Source organism: Rhopilema esculentum, chromosome 10 (genome assembly GCF_057945365.1).
Source record: "Rhopilema esculentum isolate cy_ngs chromosome 10, ASM5794536v1, whole genome shotgun sequence".
NCBI classification, from domain to species: domain Eukaryota; kingdom Metazoa; phylum Cnidaria; class Scyphozoa; order Rhizostomeae; family Rhizostomatidae; genus Rhopilema; species Rhopilema esculentum.
Window position 1 is genome coordinate 5,244,608 of NC_142824.1, and position 20,689 is coordinate 5,265,296.

At 35.4% G+C, this 20,689-nt stretch overlaps 2 protein-coding genes across 2 annotated transcripts in view; both read left to right on the plus strand.

Moving 5' to 3' along the window:
- The window catches only part of LOC148959245 (uncharacterized), a 73,250-nt gene that overhangs the window by 38,027 nt on the left and 14,534 nt on the right, over positions 1-20,689 (plus strand). The window lies entirely within an intron of this gene.
- On the plus strand, positions 150-19,404 carry LOC148959246 (uncharacterized). The gene is made up of 25 exons (XM_089110781.1): positions 150-192; positions 335-457; positions 925-957; positions 1,225-1,347; positions 1,581-1,637; positions 1,881-1,937; positions 2,115-2,237; positions 2,872-2,999; positions 4,509-4,823; positions 5,008-5,737; positions 6,524-6,766; positions 7,829-8,164; positions 8,830-9,084; positions 9,900-10,412; positions 10,946-11,311; positions 11,703-11,825; positions 12,152-12,268; positions 12,598-13,188; positions 13,654-13,710; positions 14,101-14,249; positions 14,671-14,732; positions 15,446-15,585; positions 16,050-16,175; positions 16,390-16,504; positions 17,110-19,404. Exons 1-25 carry the CDS (start codon positions 150-152, stop codon positions 17,189-17,191), a joined length of 5,007 nt encoding a protein of 1,668 aa, XP_088966907.1. The 3' UTR covers positions 17,192-19,404.

Here is a 20,689-nt window from a genome sequence, read left to right on the forward strand (position 1 = left end):
TAATTTATGATAGATGCCTCTTTGTTGCTTCTAGATATAGACGAATGTACATTAGGGACGCATAACTGTGATTCAAATGCTGCATGCACAAATACTGCAGGCTCATTCTTCTGCTCTTGCAATGTTGGTTATACCGGACCTGGGACATCATGCATAGGTATGTCATTCTAACAGTTGTTCTAAGAGTAATCGGTTTTAAGCGAATTTCAAATTCTACGCAGATTTAAGAAACCTTTTTTTATTAAAATGAGCTGATGGTTTTTGTATGATCTACGGTGCCATTTTTAGGATTGTTACATTATAATTGATGATGCGTGCTCTTTGTTGCTTCTAGATATAAACGAGTGTACATTAGGGACGCATAACTGTGATTCGAATGCTGCATGCACAAATAATACAGACTCGTTCATTTGTGCTTGCAATAGTGGTTATACCGGACCTGGGACATCATGTACAGGTATGTGCTGTTTTCAGGTTAATTGGTCTTAAACTAATTTCAAATTCTACGTAGACTTTAGAGACGTTTTTAATAAAACTGAACAGATAATCTGTGTGTAATCTACTGTGCATTGCTTAGGATATTTGCATTTTTATTTATGATAGATGCCTCTTTGTTGCTTCTAGATATAGACGAATGTACATTAGGGACGCATAACTGTGATTCAAATGCTGCATGCACAAATACTGCAGGCTCATTCTTCTGCTCTTGCAATGTTGGTTATACCGGACCTGGGACATCATGCATAGGTATGTCATTCTAACAGTTGTTCTAAGAGTAATCGGTTTTAAGCGAATTTCAAATTCTACGCAGATTTAAGAAACCTTTTTTTATTAAAACTAGCTGATGGTTTTTGTATGATCTACGGTGCCATTTTTAGGATTGTTGCGTTATAATTGATGATACGTGCTCTTTGTTGCTTCTAGATATAAACGAGTGTACATTAGGGACGCATAACTGTGATTCAAATGCTGCATGCACAAATACTGCAGGCTCATTCTTGTGCTCTTGCAATGTTGGTTATACCGGACCTGGGACATCATGCATAGGTATGTCATTCTAACAGTTGTTCTAAGAGTAATCGGTTTTAAGCGAATTTCAAATTCTACGCAGATTTAAGAAACCTTTTTTTATTAAAATGAGCTGATGGTTTTTGTATGATCTACGGTGCCATTTTTAGGATTGTTACATTATAATTGATGATACGTGCTCTTTGTTGCTTCTAGATATAAACGAGTGTACATTAGGGACGCATAACTGTGATTCAAATGCTGCATGCACAAATAATACAGACTCGTTCATTTGTGCTTGCAATAGTGGTTATACCGGACCTGGGACATCATGTACAGGTATGTGCTGTTTTCAGGTTAATTGGTCTTAAACTAATTTCAAATTCTACGTAGACTTTAGAGACGTTTTTAATAAAACTGAACAGATAATTTGTGTGTAATCTACTGTGCATTGCCTAGGATATTTGCATTTTAATTTATGATAGATGCCTCTTTGTTACCTCTAGATATAGACGAATGTACATTAGGGACGCATAACTGTGATTCAAATGCTGCATGCACAAATACTAAAGGCTCATTCACCTGTGCTTGCAATATTGGTTATAATGGACCTGGGACATCATGCATAGGTATGTCATTCAAACAGTTGTTCTAAGAGTAATCGGTTTTAAGCGAATTTCAAATTTTACGCAGATTTAAGAAACCTTTTTTTATTAAAATGAGCTGATGGTTTTTGTATGATCTGCGGTGCCATTTTTAGGATTGTTGCATTATAATTGATGATACGTGCTCTTTGTTGCTTCTAGATATAAACGAGTGTACATTAGGGACGCATAACTGTGATTCAAATGCTGCATGCACAAATACTAAAGGCTCATTCACTTGTGCTTGCAATATTGGTTATAATGGACCTGGGACATCATGCATAGGTATGTCATTCTAACAGTTGTTCTTAGAGTAATCGGTTTTAAGCGAATTTCAAATTCTACGCAGATTTAAGAAACCTTTTTTTATTAAAATGAGCTTATGGTTTTTGTCTGATCTACGGTGCCATTTTTAGGATTGTTGCATTATAATTGATGATACGTGCTCTTTGTTGCTTCTAGATATAAACGAGTGTACATTAGGAACGCATAACTGTGATTCAAATGCTGCATGCACAAATACTGCAGGCTCGTTCACCTGTGCTTGCAATAGTGGTTATACCGGAATTGGTACATCATGTACAGGTATGTCTTTTTTACGGTCGTTTTAAGGTTAATCGTTTTTGAACCAATATCAAATTCTACGTTCATTTTGGAGACGTAACTCGCATTTCATTAATTTCTAAAAATTTCAGTTTCTGCTGGCTTCACATTAACAGATAGAGATTTTGAAAAATGCTTGTTTTCTGTATAAACAAGGATAGATTCCTCTCAGCGAATTGTTTTTGCGGACAGAGAGGGAGAACAATCTTGCATGTCTAACTTTTAAAAAATGAAATCTTGATGGAATACATAACATTTGAATTAAGAGGAAGAAAGTTGTTTAATTTTTGAGGACATTTACAACTTTTTGCTTGTTTGTTTCCACTATCTCTCCGCACCCCTTCCCCTCCCTACACAAAACTTTATTTTAAACTTCGCCTGCGTTTGCCACCCCTACGCCAAAGGCCTGGCTACGGGCTTGAGGCAAGGGTAAGTTCTCTGAGAGCGCATGGGGGCTCAGCCCCACAATTCAAACAAGTAGCCAATTTCTACTTTGCTATTGTTTTTACAACAGTTCTGTAAGACCCCAAATTGTTTTTTAATAGAAGTAAAACCTCTTTTTATTTTGTTTTTGTTTTTTCGAGTAAATGGATGTATTAAAGATGTTTTTTTGCAGCAATCTTGAAGTCTCGGTTCTTTTCCTTCGCCAAGTCACCTCTTTTTACAAATACTGATGATGGATACAGATCACTCTTTATTCCATATGGTATACCAATGGGCAGAAGCATTTACAAGAGAATCCACGTGAGATATTTGGCATTTCGTCTTTAGAGGACTGGGATATAAAACTTGACCGGGGATGGGTGAACACCTCTTTTAGAAAAGATCAATGTACTTTCCATATGTAAAAAAACTTGTCATTCCTAAACATTTTAGCTCATCGACAAATTTTATTGATTTAAAGCATCACCAACTATCTTAAAAAATCATAAGATGTAGATTGTTCAAAACTTGAGTCAAAATTTCATTTTAAAAAAGGGTCTGACCATTTATTCGCAAATGTAACCTGCCCCCTTGCTAGGAAGAATTTATGACCGGTCCATTTGTTTATTTATTGCGTTTTATAATAGGTAATATGAAAAGGATCTGCAGCAACATTGAACGGTTTTTCCATCATTTGATCAAAGTTTTTAATCAAACTTGCATACATTGTACTTTCTTTCTTCCAAATTCGTGATGGTAAAATCTCTCATTCAGATCCAAACCGGTAAATGAAATACTGGAAGTAATAGTATTCGGTAGTTGTGTTTTTCGATACAATCCTTTGTTCAAGGTGCTAACCAATCTTTTAGGATAATATATGCACCGCAATTCTTTTGCTTTCTCATGGCCAAAAACCAAAAATTGATTGATATCTTTTCTATATTAAGAATACAAAATAAATTTAGATTACCCACATAACAAGGAGGAACTACATCTAAAAAAATGGCACTAAATAGCGGAAGGATAGCAGACTGTTGTTCTTTTTCGTCCGACATTCTTAATCAAGGTCGGATAATGACCGAAGGAAAGCATATAAGTAATATCCGAGTGTGGATCGAGAGCATGTGAGGGGAAGAAAGGCGTGTTTGATTGGTTCTTTTGTTTGCCAATCAAAAACAACTAGCCCCTCACCTACAGCAAGTCCCGTTCAAAGGGAACATAAATAGTCACATCAGGCTGTGTAGTTTCTTATATGCAAGATATAATATTTAAATAAGCAGGCTGGCATTTTTATGTCCGTTTAGAAACTTTCTTTAGCATAATGCTTTCTTGTCAAAAATCATTTTTGAATTCGAGGATCATGCTGCATAGTAAACAGGGTTAACCCTAGAAATTAATGTGTATGAATTCAGTATGAACTACTGTATATATGTGAACTTTGCTTTGATATACTGTACATATTTTTTTCAATTTGCCCTATTTTTAAGAAATTTGAAAGAAATCAGGCCGCCTAGCTTCTCACAAAGTAGAAAATATTTTCTATGCTGACAGGCTGCAGTTTTGTTTGCGCCCATTTCTTTGAAGCAGGGATTTGCTTTAGCTGAGTATTCCAAGATTTAAAACGGACTCTTTCTATACTCTGAAGAGTATCGGACGAGAAGTACGTAAGACAATATGTTATGTTTCCGCTAATTCGTGCCATCTTCAAAACGATGTTACAATCTACACATATGGTGGATAGTGAAAGACATTTGGAAGAATCCGTTTTGTTTTTTATTTCAGAATCTTAAAAGAAACCGAGTTTGATTTGAACTTTTATATCTACTCAAGGTCTGTGCCAATGGAAAAATTTGCTTTGGAGGGCTTCCAAGATGTCATCCATCTAGTAATAGATTCCGATGGGAAAAGAATTTCCTGGCTCCTTTTTGGGCCGATGTGGATTTCAGAGGCATGCAAGGATACATTGCCTACTCATATCATTCTAAGCAGATGACAGATCAAACGTCTGTGCAGCTATTCAATGAAACCAAGAATTATATTTTGAAGTATGGAGGAGTTGGAAGCTTCAGTCCCTCATTGATTCTTGTAGCAACGTGGATTAAAGGCACACCATATCTTTTTAGGAATTACCTCGGAACGAACCAGGTACCGGTCATGAACATGTTTTTTCGGTAGCCCATCATTAAACTGTTTTACCTCTGAATATGATATTGCATTTTAACTTGCTGTTTTTTTTCAGTTTCTATTGAAAACCTATTGACAATTCTCTCGGAAATTCGATGCGGTATCTTTTTGCCCTTTCTTACTCCATATTCAATTTGTTACACAGTTTGTAAGCTTTCAAGTGAACTTGGCAACCGATGGAGAATCGACTTATGTAAGCTACATCTACGAAGACCAGGGGATGCTGTGGCAGCAGGGTTGGTTGCCTGCACGAGTTGGATACAACTTTGGACACATATTTTCTGAAACCAGGCTCAATCAGCTGAATTCGCCCAAGGCTTACCGATATGATGCGGTTGTAGGGAACACTGGAAGTAAAGGGCTCTGGCTGTGGAAGCTTAGTGACAAGGTGCAAAACGAAGACGCAAAGTGTTATGCCTGGCACGCAGCTCAGCCTTCAATCCAACAAATAAATGATGTGAGGAGTGCGCCCGAGAATGACTGTCCTTGCACTCTGTCACAGATCTTGTTAGACATCCGGTATAGATATGAAGGATACACACCAGGAATAACTTGCTTCAAAACAAGAGCGACGAGATTCTTTTTCTTTACATCCACCTCCTTTCACACACAATGTTGTTACCGATGGCGATTTGGAACCCTGATCAATCACTACGACCCAGACATTTGGCCTACAAGCACAGTATTTTTGACGCAAAAGTTTAGCTGGGAAAATATACTTTGGAGCTGGTATTTGAGACAAAGATCTAGAACTACATCAGAAGCAGATGACGGCGCTGCTTTCAGTTCGTGCTGTAGACATTCTCCATTGTGTTGGCTATTTGAATCAAAAAGACCAATCCCTAATTGTTCAAGATACAGGCCTCCATCGAGAAGTATGGCTTAGAAGATTGCTACCAGATTTCTTATTGTTGATTTCATTCTACACAATACTGTTTCTATTCTATAAGGGAACAAAAGCCTATTTTGTGAGCTACACAAAATGATTGGATTTGAAATGAACTTGTTTGGAAAAAAATATGAATATTTTTTCTTTATAAAGTTTCGAACTGTAAGCATTTAATCATTCAGTTGATGCTTTCTTGTTTTGCATATCCCACATCTACTAGTTGATATAATTATATTGTTCGGTATTCACTGGAGATTTACTAGCTATACCTTGATGAAAAGCAAATCCATATCCAAGCATCAATACGATTATCGATATACACCAATTTCCAAAGATAACAGGGACGATTTTTTAGATGATTTTAGTGCAGCCCTCTAGCTAACTCACGTTCAAGTCATGAGTTTGAGCTTGTTGTCAAAAAAGACAGTTTGTGTGACGTGAGACTAAATAGGTATAATTAACGAGAGACGAAGGAAGTCGAGCGTTGGTGATGGTGGGAGGTCGAGTGTTTGACAAAGATTAGAGAATTGAGAATTGAGAACAACCGGAGGTTGTATTCTGCTTGTATTTGTTTTTTTAGATATTAGCCTATTATTAACTTTTATATATTCTTCGTTTGCTGTTTCCAATTCACGACGTTGTTTATAGAGACTTGTTGTTATTCGATGAATCGCATTCGCGGAGACGAATCGGAGGAAATTGTATATTTTTTCAAGATAGTTGCAAGTGCATCAATGGATTCATAACAGAGCTTTATTTTTTTTATTCAAAGGTTGGAGTGGTGGAGACCCCCACATAAGAACACTAGATGGACACACGTATACATTTAACGGAATTGGTGATTACAATTTTTTCAGTTTGGACAACAGCACTGAATTCACAGTACACAGTCGTATGAGTAGAGCTTTTGTTAATGGAAGTTCCTCTGTTGAGGTACCAAATGCTACCGTGCTTTCCGGCTTTGCAATGAAAACAGACCAAGGCCCTTTGGTTGAGATCTATCTAAATGTAACAAGTATGTGACTAATCTTTCATTTCTGTTTTTTTCATTTATTTAAGGTTCTGAAATATCATAAAGGTTCAAAGGATCTTAAGTTTGCATGGCACAATATAAATCATTCGTACATCATCTGTATTGTTTGCACTGATCCCAAGTACAATTGAAATTGGGCGATGACACTTCTACAATTTTTTTCCTAAATTTCTTTTAATTGGCAAGAATTTTTAATCGCTGGGAAACGAGCTCCATCTATCTGAAGTAGTATTAAATCCATGTTTTTTGTAATACGGCTCCCTTCTTTCTTCGTGGTACAAATTTCATGCATAAATGGTGGGTTTGAAACGATAAAGGTCTAAAGCCTTTCTTTATTGCAGCATAACTGCAGTTTTGTTGAATGTAAAGTATCTTCGATTATTGAGCATTGATTTTAGTGTCTACTTACTGTCTAAAAACATACACAAAACAAAAAACCTTCAACTTTATGATTTGAACAGCTAAGAAAAACAATCTTGTCTTTATCCATCACTTTGATTGGTTGTTAAATTTCAATCAAACATTGTCCACAAAAAACTGTAAATTTTGATAAGAATTGAATTTTCAAAAAAATTTGGAACTTTTTATTTGGTCTGTTTAAGGCAGCAGGTCAGGTAAGAGCAACGTAGACATGGTCACTTTTAACAAGAAAAAAAACCAATTGCATGTGTTAATACTAACATCTTACAGCAAAAGGCCTGTTGGATTTATTCATTTCTAACATTCCAAACGTCAGAAAAATCTAAAACTAATTTCAAATATATTCGCAACACAATCGTAGTGTGATGATATCTACGTTTGTAGCTGCTTGTTAGTAAGAGATTATACCCATTCTTAAAAGGAACCCTTTGTAAGAAACTCTATACTTCAAGCCAGGATTTCGGCAAAACTTTTTATCACACTAGGTGCAAACAGCAAGCCAATACAATGATTTTGACCACTAGAACTTTGAATTACATTAAGGTCATACTATAAAAATCCTGTTAATTTCAAAGTTATATTTAAACTGGTGAATCTTTGTTTACAACGCTGGTCTTGTTGCAGCATCTAGAACACGAGTATTTGTGGAAGGGAAAGAGTATAACACATCGTTCTTCCACACTCTCAAAACAATCAACCAGACAGATCTACATCTTTTCACGGTTGGAAATGTAACCAAATTTAGCGTGGATTTCGAATCTGGAGTGGGAGCGACCATAGACATATTCAAGAGACTTCTAACAATCCAAATTGTTACATCATCAACCTTTGTTAACAAGACACGTGGCCTCCTTGGGGTAAATAACAACAATGTCAATGACGACTTCACCCGACCTGATGGCACAACGATACCGATCAACTCAACACAAAGTGAAATCTATTATGAGTTTGGTAGTAAATGTAAGTTGATTATCGTGTATATGGTATTTACCGTATAAGAGCTTCGTTGTATATATTGATTTCAAACTTAAGTTGTGGTTTCCATCTTCTTCCATTGATAATAAATCGCACATAATCGAATTCAGAATTGCCTAATCCACGGACTAAAGAATTTATATAAATGACTTCTTGCATTCTTCTTATGAGTCTGCTCATTTGCAGAAACAATAGGGTTTTTCAGTTACATCTGTAATCTACTGTACTTGCTGTAATTCGTTTCTATTGTTGACACAATGTGCGACTACCTCCTGGTATCTAGATCCCCATACTGAGTCAGAAGCAGGAAAAGAGAACAGGAAAAGTCAGTTTCGTTGTGTTTCTTCCTTTCAGTTCAACGTACTATCTATTCTACAAATGATATTCCATATTACAAATGACTTGCTTCTTTATTCTTGCCCTGCCCTTTACTTGCCATAACTTCTACTAATTTCCACCACTGACCCTATTTAGCAGGCGTTTATGCTTAGAATTTGTCAATAAATGAATCATAATTAAAGACGCATTAGATATTGTCTCCGTCTTCTTGCACCTTCCTTCAATAAAAATTACAGAGCAAAAATTACTCTTTTCCAATGTCTGAAGAGAACTTTCAATTATATTTAATGTTACCTGTTTTTTCTTGCAAGGGAATGTCACTTCAAATGGCTCTCTGTTCATTCTGGAAGATCCTGACTTTGATTCCAGTTTTGTTCCTGGATTCTACGACTCAATCGATGAATTGTTTGGAAACAACACAGTGGTGAAGCAGAATGCTATTGACATATGTGGTGGAAATTCATCATTCACTTGCTTGTTTGACGTTGCTTTAACCGGAGATAGGACTTCATCTACTGAAAGTCAGTCTTCTCTAGAAGCGTTTGAGACTGAAAAGAAAACTCTTGGTATGTACCTCTTTCAAAGTCTACCTGCAAGGACATTTTTGGAAAAGCGCTCTTTAAATGATTCTCTGGATATGCTAATGCTTGCTAAGTTTACTTAATGCAGCACCAAAATAAATCGTAGCATCTGTTTGGTTTAGCACTAAATAAGGACAGCTATTGTTATGATTTTTGCAGCCATAATACTAGTTATACGAGAAAAAGAGCCAGCAAACACTGGATTGGTTATTAACAAGACAATTTACTCTTGGAGCTTCTTTTTTTAGATTTATGACTAAGTCCAATTGGTTCAGTTATAGTAAAGCATGTATGTCTGTTTTACTGTTTTAATCTTTATATACGCTCTATGAATATTCTAACATGTGCAATCTACGAGTGCTCAGTTTTTCGATGCAAACAGACTGAGATACGATGGCCTGTAAGGGACATCTAGCATGTATCAAGTTTCGCATAATAGCCAAAGCAAAACCATTATGAAATGAATGTCACATGACAAATATATGGTTATTGTTAACGAATTTCATTTAAATGATCAAAATATGAAACTGCAACCAAATAGCTTCTAAAGCAGCACATAAAAAGTTGGTGTTCTAGCACACAAAAAGTAGATATTGCAGACATCTAACTCAATGGGCTCATGTTAAATGGAATCCTTGACTTAAGCATGTACCCAAAGTCTCACCAAGACTCCTCTTACCTTTAATTTAATTGTGCCGTTGTGAAATTTCGTTCTTTGTTAACCAATACTACTTTCTCCTAATTTTATAACATACCTATAACATATGTTGGATTATTTACAATACGCGGATTTTTTTTAGAAACCTATCCACCGACAATTACTGGCCCAAAAACATTGGTTGTCTACTATGGATCAAATCACACATTCAAGGTTGAAGTTGCTACCAATGCAACTGGTAATTTGACATATTTGCATGAAGCAAACGGTACAACAATCTCAATGGACAAGAACACGGGTGTCTTCAATTGGCATGTTAACACAACTGAATTCAAATTAAATCTTTTTGTCACTGACAGCAACAACAACACTGCAACTGTATCACCCAGTGTGGTTTTATGCTACTGCCAGAATGGAGGTAGTTGCAACACTTCCCAAAATAATTTGGATTTTCAATCAACAAACAACTTTGTCACTTATGCAGCATGTGCATGTCCGAACAACTATGAAGGAGCATTTTGTCAAACATTGGTCAGCTTCTGTGACGTCAATCCGTGTTTTGAGGACGTCAATTGCACAAATAATTACACGGCATCAGCTGCAGATTGCGGGCCTTGTCCTACTGGCTACATCGGGGACGGCCGAAAGTGCTATGGTAATTGATTTTGAGCCTCATGTCCTCTATTCTTACTATATCGAAGCATTCATAAGCCTAAAGAAGGATCATCACTCTTTGCCCCTCACTTTATTTTTTTTTCGTTTTTTTACTTGCAAACATGTGTGAATTTTTTTAAAAAGTGCATTTTTAATTTCAATACGACAGAAACAAAGGTTTAGATCACACTTATCAAAATAATAATTTATGCGTTTCTTTATAACAAGAGCTTCTTCTTAGAGCTAAAGCTTAGTTGTACTTGAGCCAGAGAAAAACTCTAGGAAAAGGGATAACAAGTTAGAATTCAGTTCTTGGAAAAGAGAGCACGTAGTATTTCAATTTAATTATTTCGATTATTTATAATAATATATTCGGTTATTTCATTTTCTACCTGCACATTTTAGAATAATGTCACTTATGTTTTTACTTTTCATGCGTACGATTCAGTCATTAAGCTTCAGTTTTGATGTGCTCTGGGTTAGTCAAAAAATATTGAAGCGCAATATATACTTAAATCATTTATATTGTCTTAGATTTCGACGAATGCATAAACAATGCAAGTGAATGTCAGCAGTTATGCATCAACACCCTTGGTTCGTACAATTGCTCATGCCGATCCGGCTACCAGCCGACAAATGCAACGCATTGCATCGACACGGATGAGTGCACTGATGGCACACACAACTGTGACAGGAATGCCAACTGCACAAATACTGGAGGTGGATATAACTGTTCTTGCACCAAAGGATTTACTGGAAATGGAACGACCTGCCTTGACTTGGATGAATGTACCGCTGGTGCACACAATTGCCATGCTTATGCACAATGTAGGAATACAGTCGGTGCTTTTGAATGTTCATGTACCAATGGTTTCTCTGGAAATGGGGTTAACTGTTCAGGTGAGAAAACTTTATGAATGGAAAATATTACATGCTCATTGTTAACTAACCTGAGGTAGAACCGTCTTGATAGATAGCTTAATAATTAAGCATAAAATGATAAAATCAAGTTTACAATACGGAAGGTCAATACTTGTCAAAATTGGTAAATGCATAATATGGAGGGGAAGCTTTAAAGCGAGAATGAGTAAGGAGAAGGTAGAGAAGTTTAGTTTAACATTTTGAAACACATACCAGCCCTTGTTTGCTTGAAAAAGTTTTATTCTCGTTATGAAGAGTGTCGATTTAAACTTGGTAGGTCATCTCGTTATCAGGCTTAATCGCACATAACAAAGTTTAGATTTTCATGATGAGCTTTTCTTTTTTAAGCTCTTTATACTTCGCCTTTAAGATATCAACGAGTGTCTTCAAGGATCGCCTTGCAATGTCAATGCAACATGTAACAACACTGTTGGGTCATACAGATGCAGTTGCAATGAGGGCTTTGTTGGCGATGGAATAAGTAACTGCACGAGTGAGTATTTGTTTTCTATTTTCACTTAAGAAACGATTTGCAGATTTGAAAATTTAAGCGCACTATTTCTCCCTACAACGAAGTATTGAGATAGGGGGATCAAATTCTTCATTCATATGTAATTACTTTCACAATTTAAATAAATATGAAGAAACATATCTGGATGACTTATTTATTGTAAAACCATGCATGTATGCATATTTCTTCTTGGTCTTCAATTTTTCAGTGTAGAAGGCCAAGTTTTCTGAATCGAATTTTTGTATCAGATATTTTGTTTATAATATTCCATGCAGTGCATTTTTCAACGTTTTTTTTAAATTTTTCAGACGCGCAAATATGCAACAGTCTTGGCTGTGATGCAAATGCAACTTGCTTGAGCAAAAACTGGGTCCACTTTTGCCAGTGCAATAAAGGTTATACTGGAAATGGAACAATTTGCACAGGTACTATCCTAAATAAGCTCATTTTTCCCATTAAAATATCATTTACTACGTATTTAAGATGAAAACTAAATTGTGCTCTCATTGTTTTAAATTTTAAAACAAAGTTTCTGTAAAGCAATTGATTATTCGCAATTTCAGCTAAAAATGTATGTATACAACGCATGTTTGTACCAATCAATGCCAGTTGATTGTCAGTTTAGGTGCATTTTCATTTCAATCATGGTAAGCACGTATCAACAACCCATTTGAATGATCTCTTGTTGTCAGGGCCAATTCTGAAAACACTCCAATTAGATTGGTTACTCTTATAATTTAATACTTTATTGCAGATGTAAACGAATGTCTCAGTGGAGCACACAATTGTCACACTGATGCTACATGCACAAACAATATCGGATCCTACATTTGTAATTGCAATAAAGGATTTTCTGGCAACGGCACCGTCTGCTCTGATATCAACGAATGCAGCACAAGCCAATGTAACGCAAACTCAACTTGCATCAACACCAAAGGCTCGTTTGCTTGTGTTTGCAGATCAGGATACACGGGCAATGGTACTCACTGTGTTGATTTGGATGAATGTTCCTCTTATCCTTGTGACCAGAAAGCAACCTGTGACAACAATATTGGCTCATATTCCTGTCGGTGTATTCAAGGTTACACAGGAAATGGAACATATTGTATGGAAATAAACGAGTGTCTCTCCAATCCTTGCCACACAAATGCAACTTGTGCACATGGTATCATGTCCTATAACTGCACTTGCAAAACAGGGTTTACTGGCAATGGAACCGTCTGTCTTGATGTAAATGAATGCCTAACTAGTCCATGTCATAAAAACGCAACTTGCCACAACAATATTGGCTCATTCATATGTGGCTGTAACCCTGGATTTAGTGGCAATGGTATTCAGTGCAGAGGTACGATTAGAGTACAACGTACATTTCTGATATTTATAAAAGCATTCAAAAAATATCATTGGTCCGTTGTGTGGAATTTCTCTTAAGCCCTACATACCGCTTCGTATATCTTTTTCTTACATTCCAAAATGTTCTTTACTTTTTTAAGCTTTTGTCCTAATAATCTTATTTTTAAGCTTATGTTTTCTTTTTTTATTTTCCTCGCGCTTTCGCCATATTCTCTCCAATGTTTGTCTAACAATTTTGCCAAATTGTCTCACAATCTTTTTACAGAAATGAAGATACCATAAATGTGTCCTTTTTTGTCATCTTTAATTTGATTTGTAAGACTGAATAACGATACCTGATTGTTATCGCGATCCTCATTTTCATCTGTTGGTAAAACCACGGTTTCCTGTTCACACTTCAACATAGATAAACGTGTTTATAACTACCAGTTTAATGTAGTAGAGATTTTTGTTTTAGTGCCAACTGCTACCCCTACCACAATTACGGTTTCAAACCCAACTCAATCACCCAAAGGTATGTCCTTTCAGCAACGTCTAACATGTTTCATGTGTCGTCTTTGCTATTCTGATTTTCTACTTGTTGGAAAAATGCTTTTAAAATGACAACTGAACTGGAATAATGCTTTTTCATTTGCATTCACAATATTTCCCACCTAAAGAATTTTTGTATCGAAGCTAATTTCCAAATACTTTTAGATGAAATTTCAATTTTTAATAAAGATTGCCCTGAGAAGCTATAAAATCTCATTTTTTTGCAATGAGAAAGTTTTAGCAGCATAAAATGTTTTTCCTAACATTCAGCAGGAAAATGATAGAGGCCATCATGTAGTGAGAAATTGAGACCGCAGATATATGTAGATAGTAATGAATATATTGCAATTGAAGGAAAGCATTGTATCCACAGGGAAACCACAGATCGAAGGCTATTTTCATCTGCTGCGACCTGTTATTAACGGAAAGTTATTAAACACAAGTGATGTATGGGTGAGACAGAGCATAAAGAACACAGGCTCGTTACTTTACAAAGAAACTTCAAGAGTGATTCAACAAAATGTACGTAATTGTTTATCGTTTCACAAATAATTATAATCAGCAGATATAAATTCTTGACTTGCTGATTCTTTTACCTGTTTTTGCTCATCAAATTTTTTGTCAATATAATTTGCTGTTATATTCAAGATATGTTGATGTGATAGGCTTGTGATAACTAATGCCTTTTGTTAATTTATTGTCCAAAATAGATTGTTAATAAATATAATTCATCTTTCTGTTCACGTTTGCTTGCCTTAGCTAAATCAGAACTTGTTGACAAAGCCTTCGCATTGAAACTTTTATTCAGAACTGTGATGCCAATGCATATAATCATGTTAGGCAAAAGGGTTTCAAACATGCAACCCTTTCAGGCCTCTTTTTTCATATTTAAAGTGATTCGTTAACTTAGTGCTCAATTCATACTTTCCTCTGTGCCTTCCAGCTTAATGCAAAACTAAAAGGCCACAGATCAGACGTTATGTTGGTGATTGTTGATTCAATGGGGTATGTCACGCATTTCGGTCGAGGCACAGTCCGGGACACAGCTGTTGAGATTTTAAGACAAACACATATAACTTTCTATATATGGCAATATCTTAACACATCACCGGTAACATGCATATATCGGGAGAGGTTTTAATCCAAAAACAGTGAGGAAGGATTGGGGCGGAAGAATTAATTCTCAACACTCTCTGTCCTAGATTGTGGCATTTAACTTTTTATGTTATAATTAAACCTATACAATTTTTTTTTCTCTAGAAGTACCTACAGCTATCCATAAAAAACGTTTACATTAGCCTGGCTAATTTCATGGTATTAGAACAGCAAGAATAAACCAAAATTTACTATAATTCTTCTGGCTGTGTTTGTACCTTTTCCTTTTCTGACTTTCTCCGGATTCAAGGTCATTGGAAAGAAATGATGGAAAGGGAAGGAGTATAATAAGAGTACGTCTTGCCCTTTTTTCTAAAACGACGGGTATTGTTCCTCAGTTATTTGTCTATGCTGATTTAGAACCAAGACTCAGTGTATAGAAAAGTGTATAGAATGATAAATACAAAATGAATTTCATAAATAGAAATGAAGCATATCTTGTGCCATAATACTAATCAATGCTTTAAAATGCTCTGTAGTTAAAAAAGTTTTCTTGCCAAAAGACCATGTTAGAAACTATTTTGTACGTTATTGCTCATCAATAATTTTATTTATCCCTCCAGACTTGGCAGTTTAACGGTCAATTTTACAGTGTTCTTTACAAAGACACCAAGCGAAAGCGAAAACCAAATTGCAACCTCGATCAAATCTGCTCTGAATGGTACAGTTGCAGGATCAACTATCGGTGGGCTTTTAGTCAAAGGTAAAGAAAGCTGTTGGCAAACCTGCATTTCCGTGACAATAATTCATCACCTTTTTTGTTCACTTAAAGTTTAAAATGGTTACAAAGATAAAATTCTAATATGTAGATAAATGAGAGGCCTCATGCAATGCCTTGCAAACTAAATGTCACGCTTATGCTTTAAAATGCTAGTTATTGAGTAGCGAACAACGATGAGAAAACGATAAGTATAGTAACTGATACATTGAATTTATGTTTACTCTAGGTTTCATATTGACAGTAAAACTAACAGTGTTGCTGCAAAGGGAAATCAAATTGTGTGAAGAGAAGAAAAATCAAAGAGGAAGATTTTGAAAAGGCCGTCGGGCTACCTTTTTGATACGTTAAAAACATGTTCAGTTGATAGGTTCAATTTCTCCGATTATGGTGAATGAATGCGATCAAACTAATATTCGTCGAGTTAACATCCATTTTCTCTTTTCCAGACAAAGATGAATGCAGGCAAAGCAATATTTGCCATAAAGATGCCAAATGCATCAATGTGTTGTATACCTATACATGCAAATGTAGTGAAGGGTATGCAGGGGATGGCAAAACTTGCGAAAAAGAAAGTGAGTATCGAATCTTCTTATAAAAGTCTTACTTTGAAATTTACATTAATAATTGAGGTTGGATTTCTGAAATAATGGTTCAAATTCAAGCGTTGTTTGGCACACCCAAGCCCTTTTTGCAAAAAATCTACTTGCACTACAAGTTTTGGCCGCTTTCTTCCTTTTGACAAAAATCTTTATGATTTAGTTTTAAAGATGTTATGTTCTTTTTCAGCAGGTAGCCACAGTGTATTGGCCATAGCCCTAACTACCTCAATTGTTGGCGTTATTCTAATCATCTTCATAGTAATTGTTATCATGAAGAAGCACGCTAAAAGAAAAGTGGAAATGTAAGTTATAACTATTTTGTTCATTTGATGTAAATGGGATTTTCTGTAGGTATTTATTATATCCGTACGTCGATATACGCAACCAGTCTAAAACAACACCGGTTGAATCAGTTAAGACACAAAACTACGCATTAAATGCAAGTAAGAAGAATGCTTCTTAAAAGATCGCAACTACATTCTGAAAAAAGGTCTTCACTGCTCCATTAAAAAAGTTTGCCACGAAATTTCATTAGATGGTTGTCAAGTTTGCCATTTAAAAGCTTTTGTAAGAATAGGTCAGACTTTGCGAAGAAACAGTCCAATTTTGTTGGAAATTTCCTTTTTTATGAGATCAAATGTGTATATACGTAGAACTGAAGCAGAGGCAATAAATGAGTTTAAGGCAATGAAACACATACTATACAAAACTTTTGGAATAAAAGAAGTGCAAAGAAACAGAAATTCGAAAGAGATTGAACAAATTTTCAACAGCTTTGATGACATACTATGTAGATTTTTATAAAACTTGTGTTTTCAATGTTACCCTTGATGGCCTTTTCCTCTCCTATTTCATACCTTTACCAAATTGATTTTGGTATAGTTCTTACGATAACTTTTATACGCAGAAAGCCAACTGATGACTCAAATGACTTCATGTTGCATGAAGTTGGTAGTGGAGCAGGTTCTTATAGTCAAATCAAAACATAATAAAAAAGAGCCTTATACCGATTCAAGCACAGAAGTTTTAAAATCTTTCCACGCCAACCTGTGGTAGAGGCTCGATACACGAAAATGAGACTGCAGGAAAGCTGGAGTTTTGTGCTGGGATCTGGCTAGTGCAGGTTAGAGGTTAGAGCTGGACTCATAGACTCAACGACTATTTGAAGTACATTTCCGATTTTTCCAATATTATACAAAAAGAAACGATTCAATTTAGTTGTCACAATCACAACGTTTTAAGGGTATATATATCTTTAGCAAAGTTAGAAATTTATTAAGTTGATAATATTTGCTAAAGTATAATCATCTAAATTCCCTGGAACGCAGAAATTATGGGTATTATTTGTTTAATAAGAATTTTTTTATTTAAGTACATTTTATGTTAATGTCACAGTCGCAGTTATGTTTCTGATAAGCATTTTTGATTAAATGAAAATTAATGAGCTCTGGTATTGATTTATTGGTATAATCATTGTTAGCAAAAAAATCTTAATCTAATTATTTGTCAATGGCATCAGTATCACCTAATATTTGAATATGATTTTAATCGATTTAAACAAAGATCGACGTTAGCTAAGAATCGACCTATTTGGCACTTCAAAGTAATCAATTCACCAAAGCAATATAAAAGAACTAATATTGACAGCATACGAAAGGTTTTTAGGGTTAAGAAATATGTGACAAGAAAAATAAACGAGCTTTTGACAGACTAAATTGAATGCTTTAAGAAGGGCTGCTTTCAGCAAGAGCTGCTTTTCAAGGGGCCCAGTTCTTTGTCAAACGACCAATAGCACTGGGCCCACGACTATATCACTTCGATTGTTGAACTCTATAAGTAATTGAAAAATTAACTAGTTTTAAAGTGCAATGACGACGAATTTGTGCAGTGGTGAAACAACTTTGTGCAGCGATGAACAGGAAAGTGTACAGTGAAATGAAATGTTTTATTCATTTTTGTCGAAATCTTTTAAAGTCGACACCAGCAGTGATTCTGCCAGTTTTCGAAGAATGCCTAGTGCCATCCGGGTCATGAACTTTTCAATACACAAACGGACCTCTATCACAGAATGTTTCTATGTTGTTGCCGAGCTCAGGGACCGCGCACCAGTTTAAAAGTGGAGGAGCTGAATTGGGTGTGCCCGAAATTTTTTTGAGGCCACGCCCCCTAGAACCCTGGTAAATGCCTCTTTTAGCAAATACTTGCTTATTCCTACTCAATTTGTATTAATTTTTCCATTCGGAATCTTTGCTTCCCTTTTCACAAAAGTTAAAATCTTTTGCCTGCCTAAAGGATTAATATGTTATGTTTTAGCCAATATAATTTATTCCTCAGTCAGTGTTTAATGGAATCGCTGATAGTTGATTTTTTTCTGCAAGTAATCAATTTCGTTATAATTCATAATAAATTTTTGATTGTTTTATTAGATTTGTGGACTGCTTGTTCTAGATAATGTTTCATTAAAACATATGATAAGTCGAACTATTTCATAACGTTTTTTTGCAGTTTGCATGATCCAAATTGGAGAATTGCTAAGTAAATTTCGATGACGTCACAACTTCCCAACACCCTTTTATTTCTTAGGAAGAATTGCCTGCATGCTATACTGCACGACTAAAATTCTGTAAATTTAATTCCTCTTTTTGATCATTATTCAAAGCATAAAGGTATTCTGGGTACACTTGAGCACCCATGCGATAACTATTTGTTTGTCTTAGCATCTATATTTACCAAGAATTTTCTTAAATCAAGCAGAAACCTATTGATGATAAATTCAAAACGCAGTCTAGTTGCTGATAGACAAAAAGGTGAGTGTTGGTTTTCTTGACATTTTTCTTGATCTGCTTTAAATTATATCTCCTTTGATTAATATTTAAAAGAGATTGTAGCCAGCATGCATCCAGTGGCGTAATGCAGTTTAGGGCCTGCGATCGAAAGGGGCCCTCGAACAATTTTTTATCCACGATTTTAAGACTTCGTTCAGCTCAAGTTATAATGATATTCAAAATCTTCAAAAGTACAATTTCCTTTTTTTGTACAATTTCTTCTATTTGTAAAGTCTGCACGCAGGCTATAGCCAGCCTAGATAGACCATGTTCTTTGTTGAAAATGAGGGTAAAGTTATAAATTTAACGAAATATATTTTTATGCCGTCATAATTTCGCCACATTTTCTGTTCTTATCCCTTAAAATTTTCCAATGAAACAATGTTATTAGAAAGATCAAACTATTATAATTTGAACCATAGAAATAGGAGGCAAAAGCATATTTTCATTGGGCCATATTTATCTCTAGATCAGATAATCTACAACATATCTTGCTGATATTGCACGTTTAGTGGTCTTTGATTGTGTTCCTTTGGATCATATGGTACCAATTCAAAATAAATATTTTCGTCATCGTTGTAAAGTTAATTTTGCAAGCCTTGTTTCCTGTTAAACTGATAGACAATATGCAGGAAGAACTTTTCCGTCAGTACGTATTAAGAAAATCTAAGAAATAGAAGATCTAAGGAATAGAATATCAAGAATTTCTGAATTTTGACCCCATAATTTGAAAAAAAGTCTTGATGACGTTGTGAAATGGATGAGCTATGGCTACTTGAGCACAGGCCTTTTCTCAATCAAACCTTTGCAATTTGGACGCCACATTTAAGAACTCCTTTAAGCCTGCAAAAAACCACAAGTTGTCCATGCTACCGTGATATTCAGCGATGGCATTATTTTGGGGAGCTTTATGTTGATCTTGAAAATTTAAAGTATGAGACTCAATCAAATCATGAATCACTTACGACGTGATATGCTGCATTTTTGTTGTCTGTGCTCCAGACGAACAAAGAAAATTATAATCTGATCTCTTTGTTAAAGCCATCAAGAAAGGATAATACCCATAGTGCTAATTCAATGTAAGGACCGTGACCTAAGACCGCAAATTTGATTCTTCCCGTTTTCTAATTGATCACTACGTGCTCAAATAGACATGGTTAATTCAATTCAAATCTGTCAGTAGACAGTACTTACATGACAAAGAGACTAATAACGAAAAGGAGGATATTCATATTTTATTTACCTTATATAGAACTGCATTGATGGCTGGATGATTGATTTCCCGCGAGGGGTGGGGGACCCTCAAGAAATCTTTGCTGACCGTGCCCTTCAATTTAGTAGCTGGACAATCCATTAATGATTTATCTAATCTAGAGCAATAAGTGATACAAGAGGTCGACCGATCAATACATATTACAGTCAATCATATTACAGTCAGTCGATTACATTCGGTGATACAAGTTATTCATAATGTAAACATAATTCTAACATCTTCAACTAAATAAAAATAACAGCTTTTTATTATTTTCATTTTTCCACCCAGTTTCGTTGTTTTCCTCAGTGGGAAATAAGTTTGAAAAAATTGGATGGCGAGTTCGGCTAATTATAACGGAACTAAAACTAGATATCAAATTCGCAAGTAGTTTTGATCTTATCATATAA

Bases quoted from the DNA above. Each gene is read 5' to 3' on its own strand.
- LOC148959246 (XM_089110781.1), top strand. From the start codon at position 150: ATGCATAGGTATGTCATTCTAACAGTTGTTCTAAGAGTAATCG. The intron at 1,348-1,580 runs GTATGTGCTGTT...CAAATACTAAAG, and splicing joins ACCTGGGACATCATGTACAG to GCTCATTCACCTGTGCTTGC. The intron at 5,738-6,523 runs GTATGGCTTAGA...TTTTATTCAAAG, and splicing joins ATACAGGCCTCCATCGAGAA to GTTGGAGTGGTGGAGACCCC.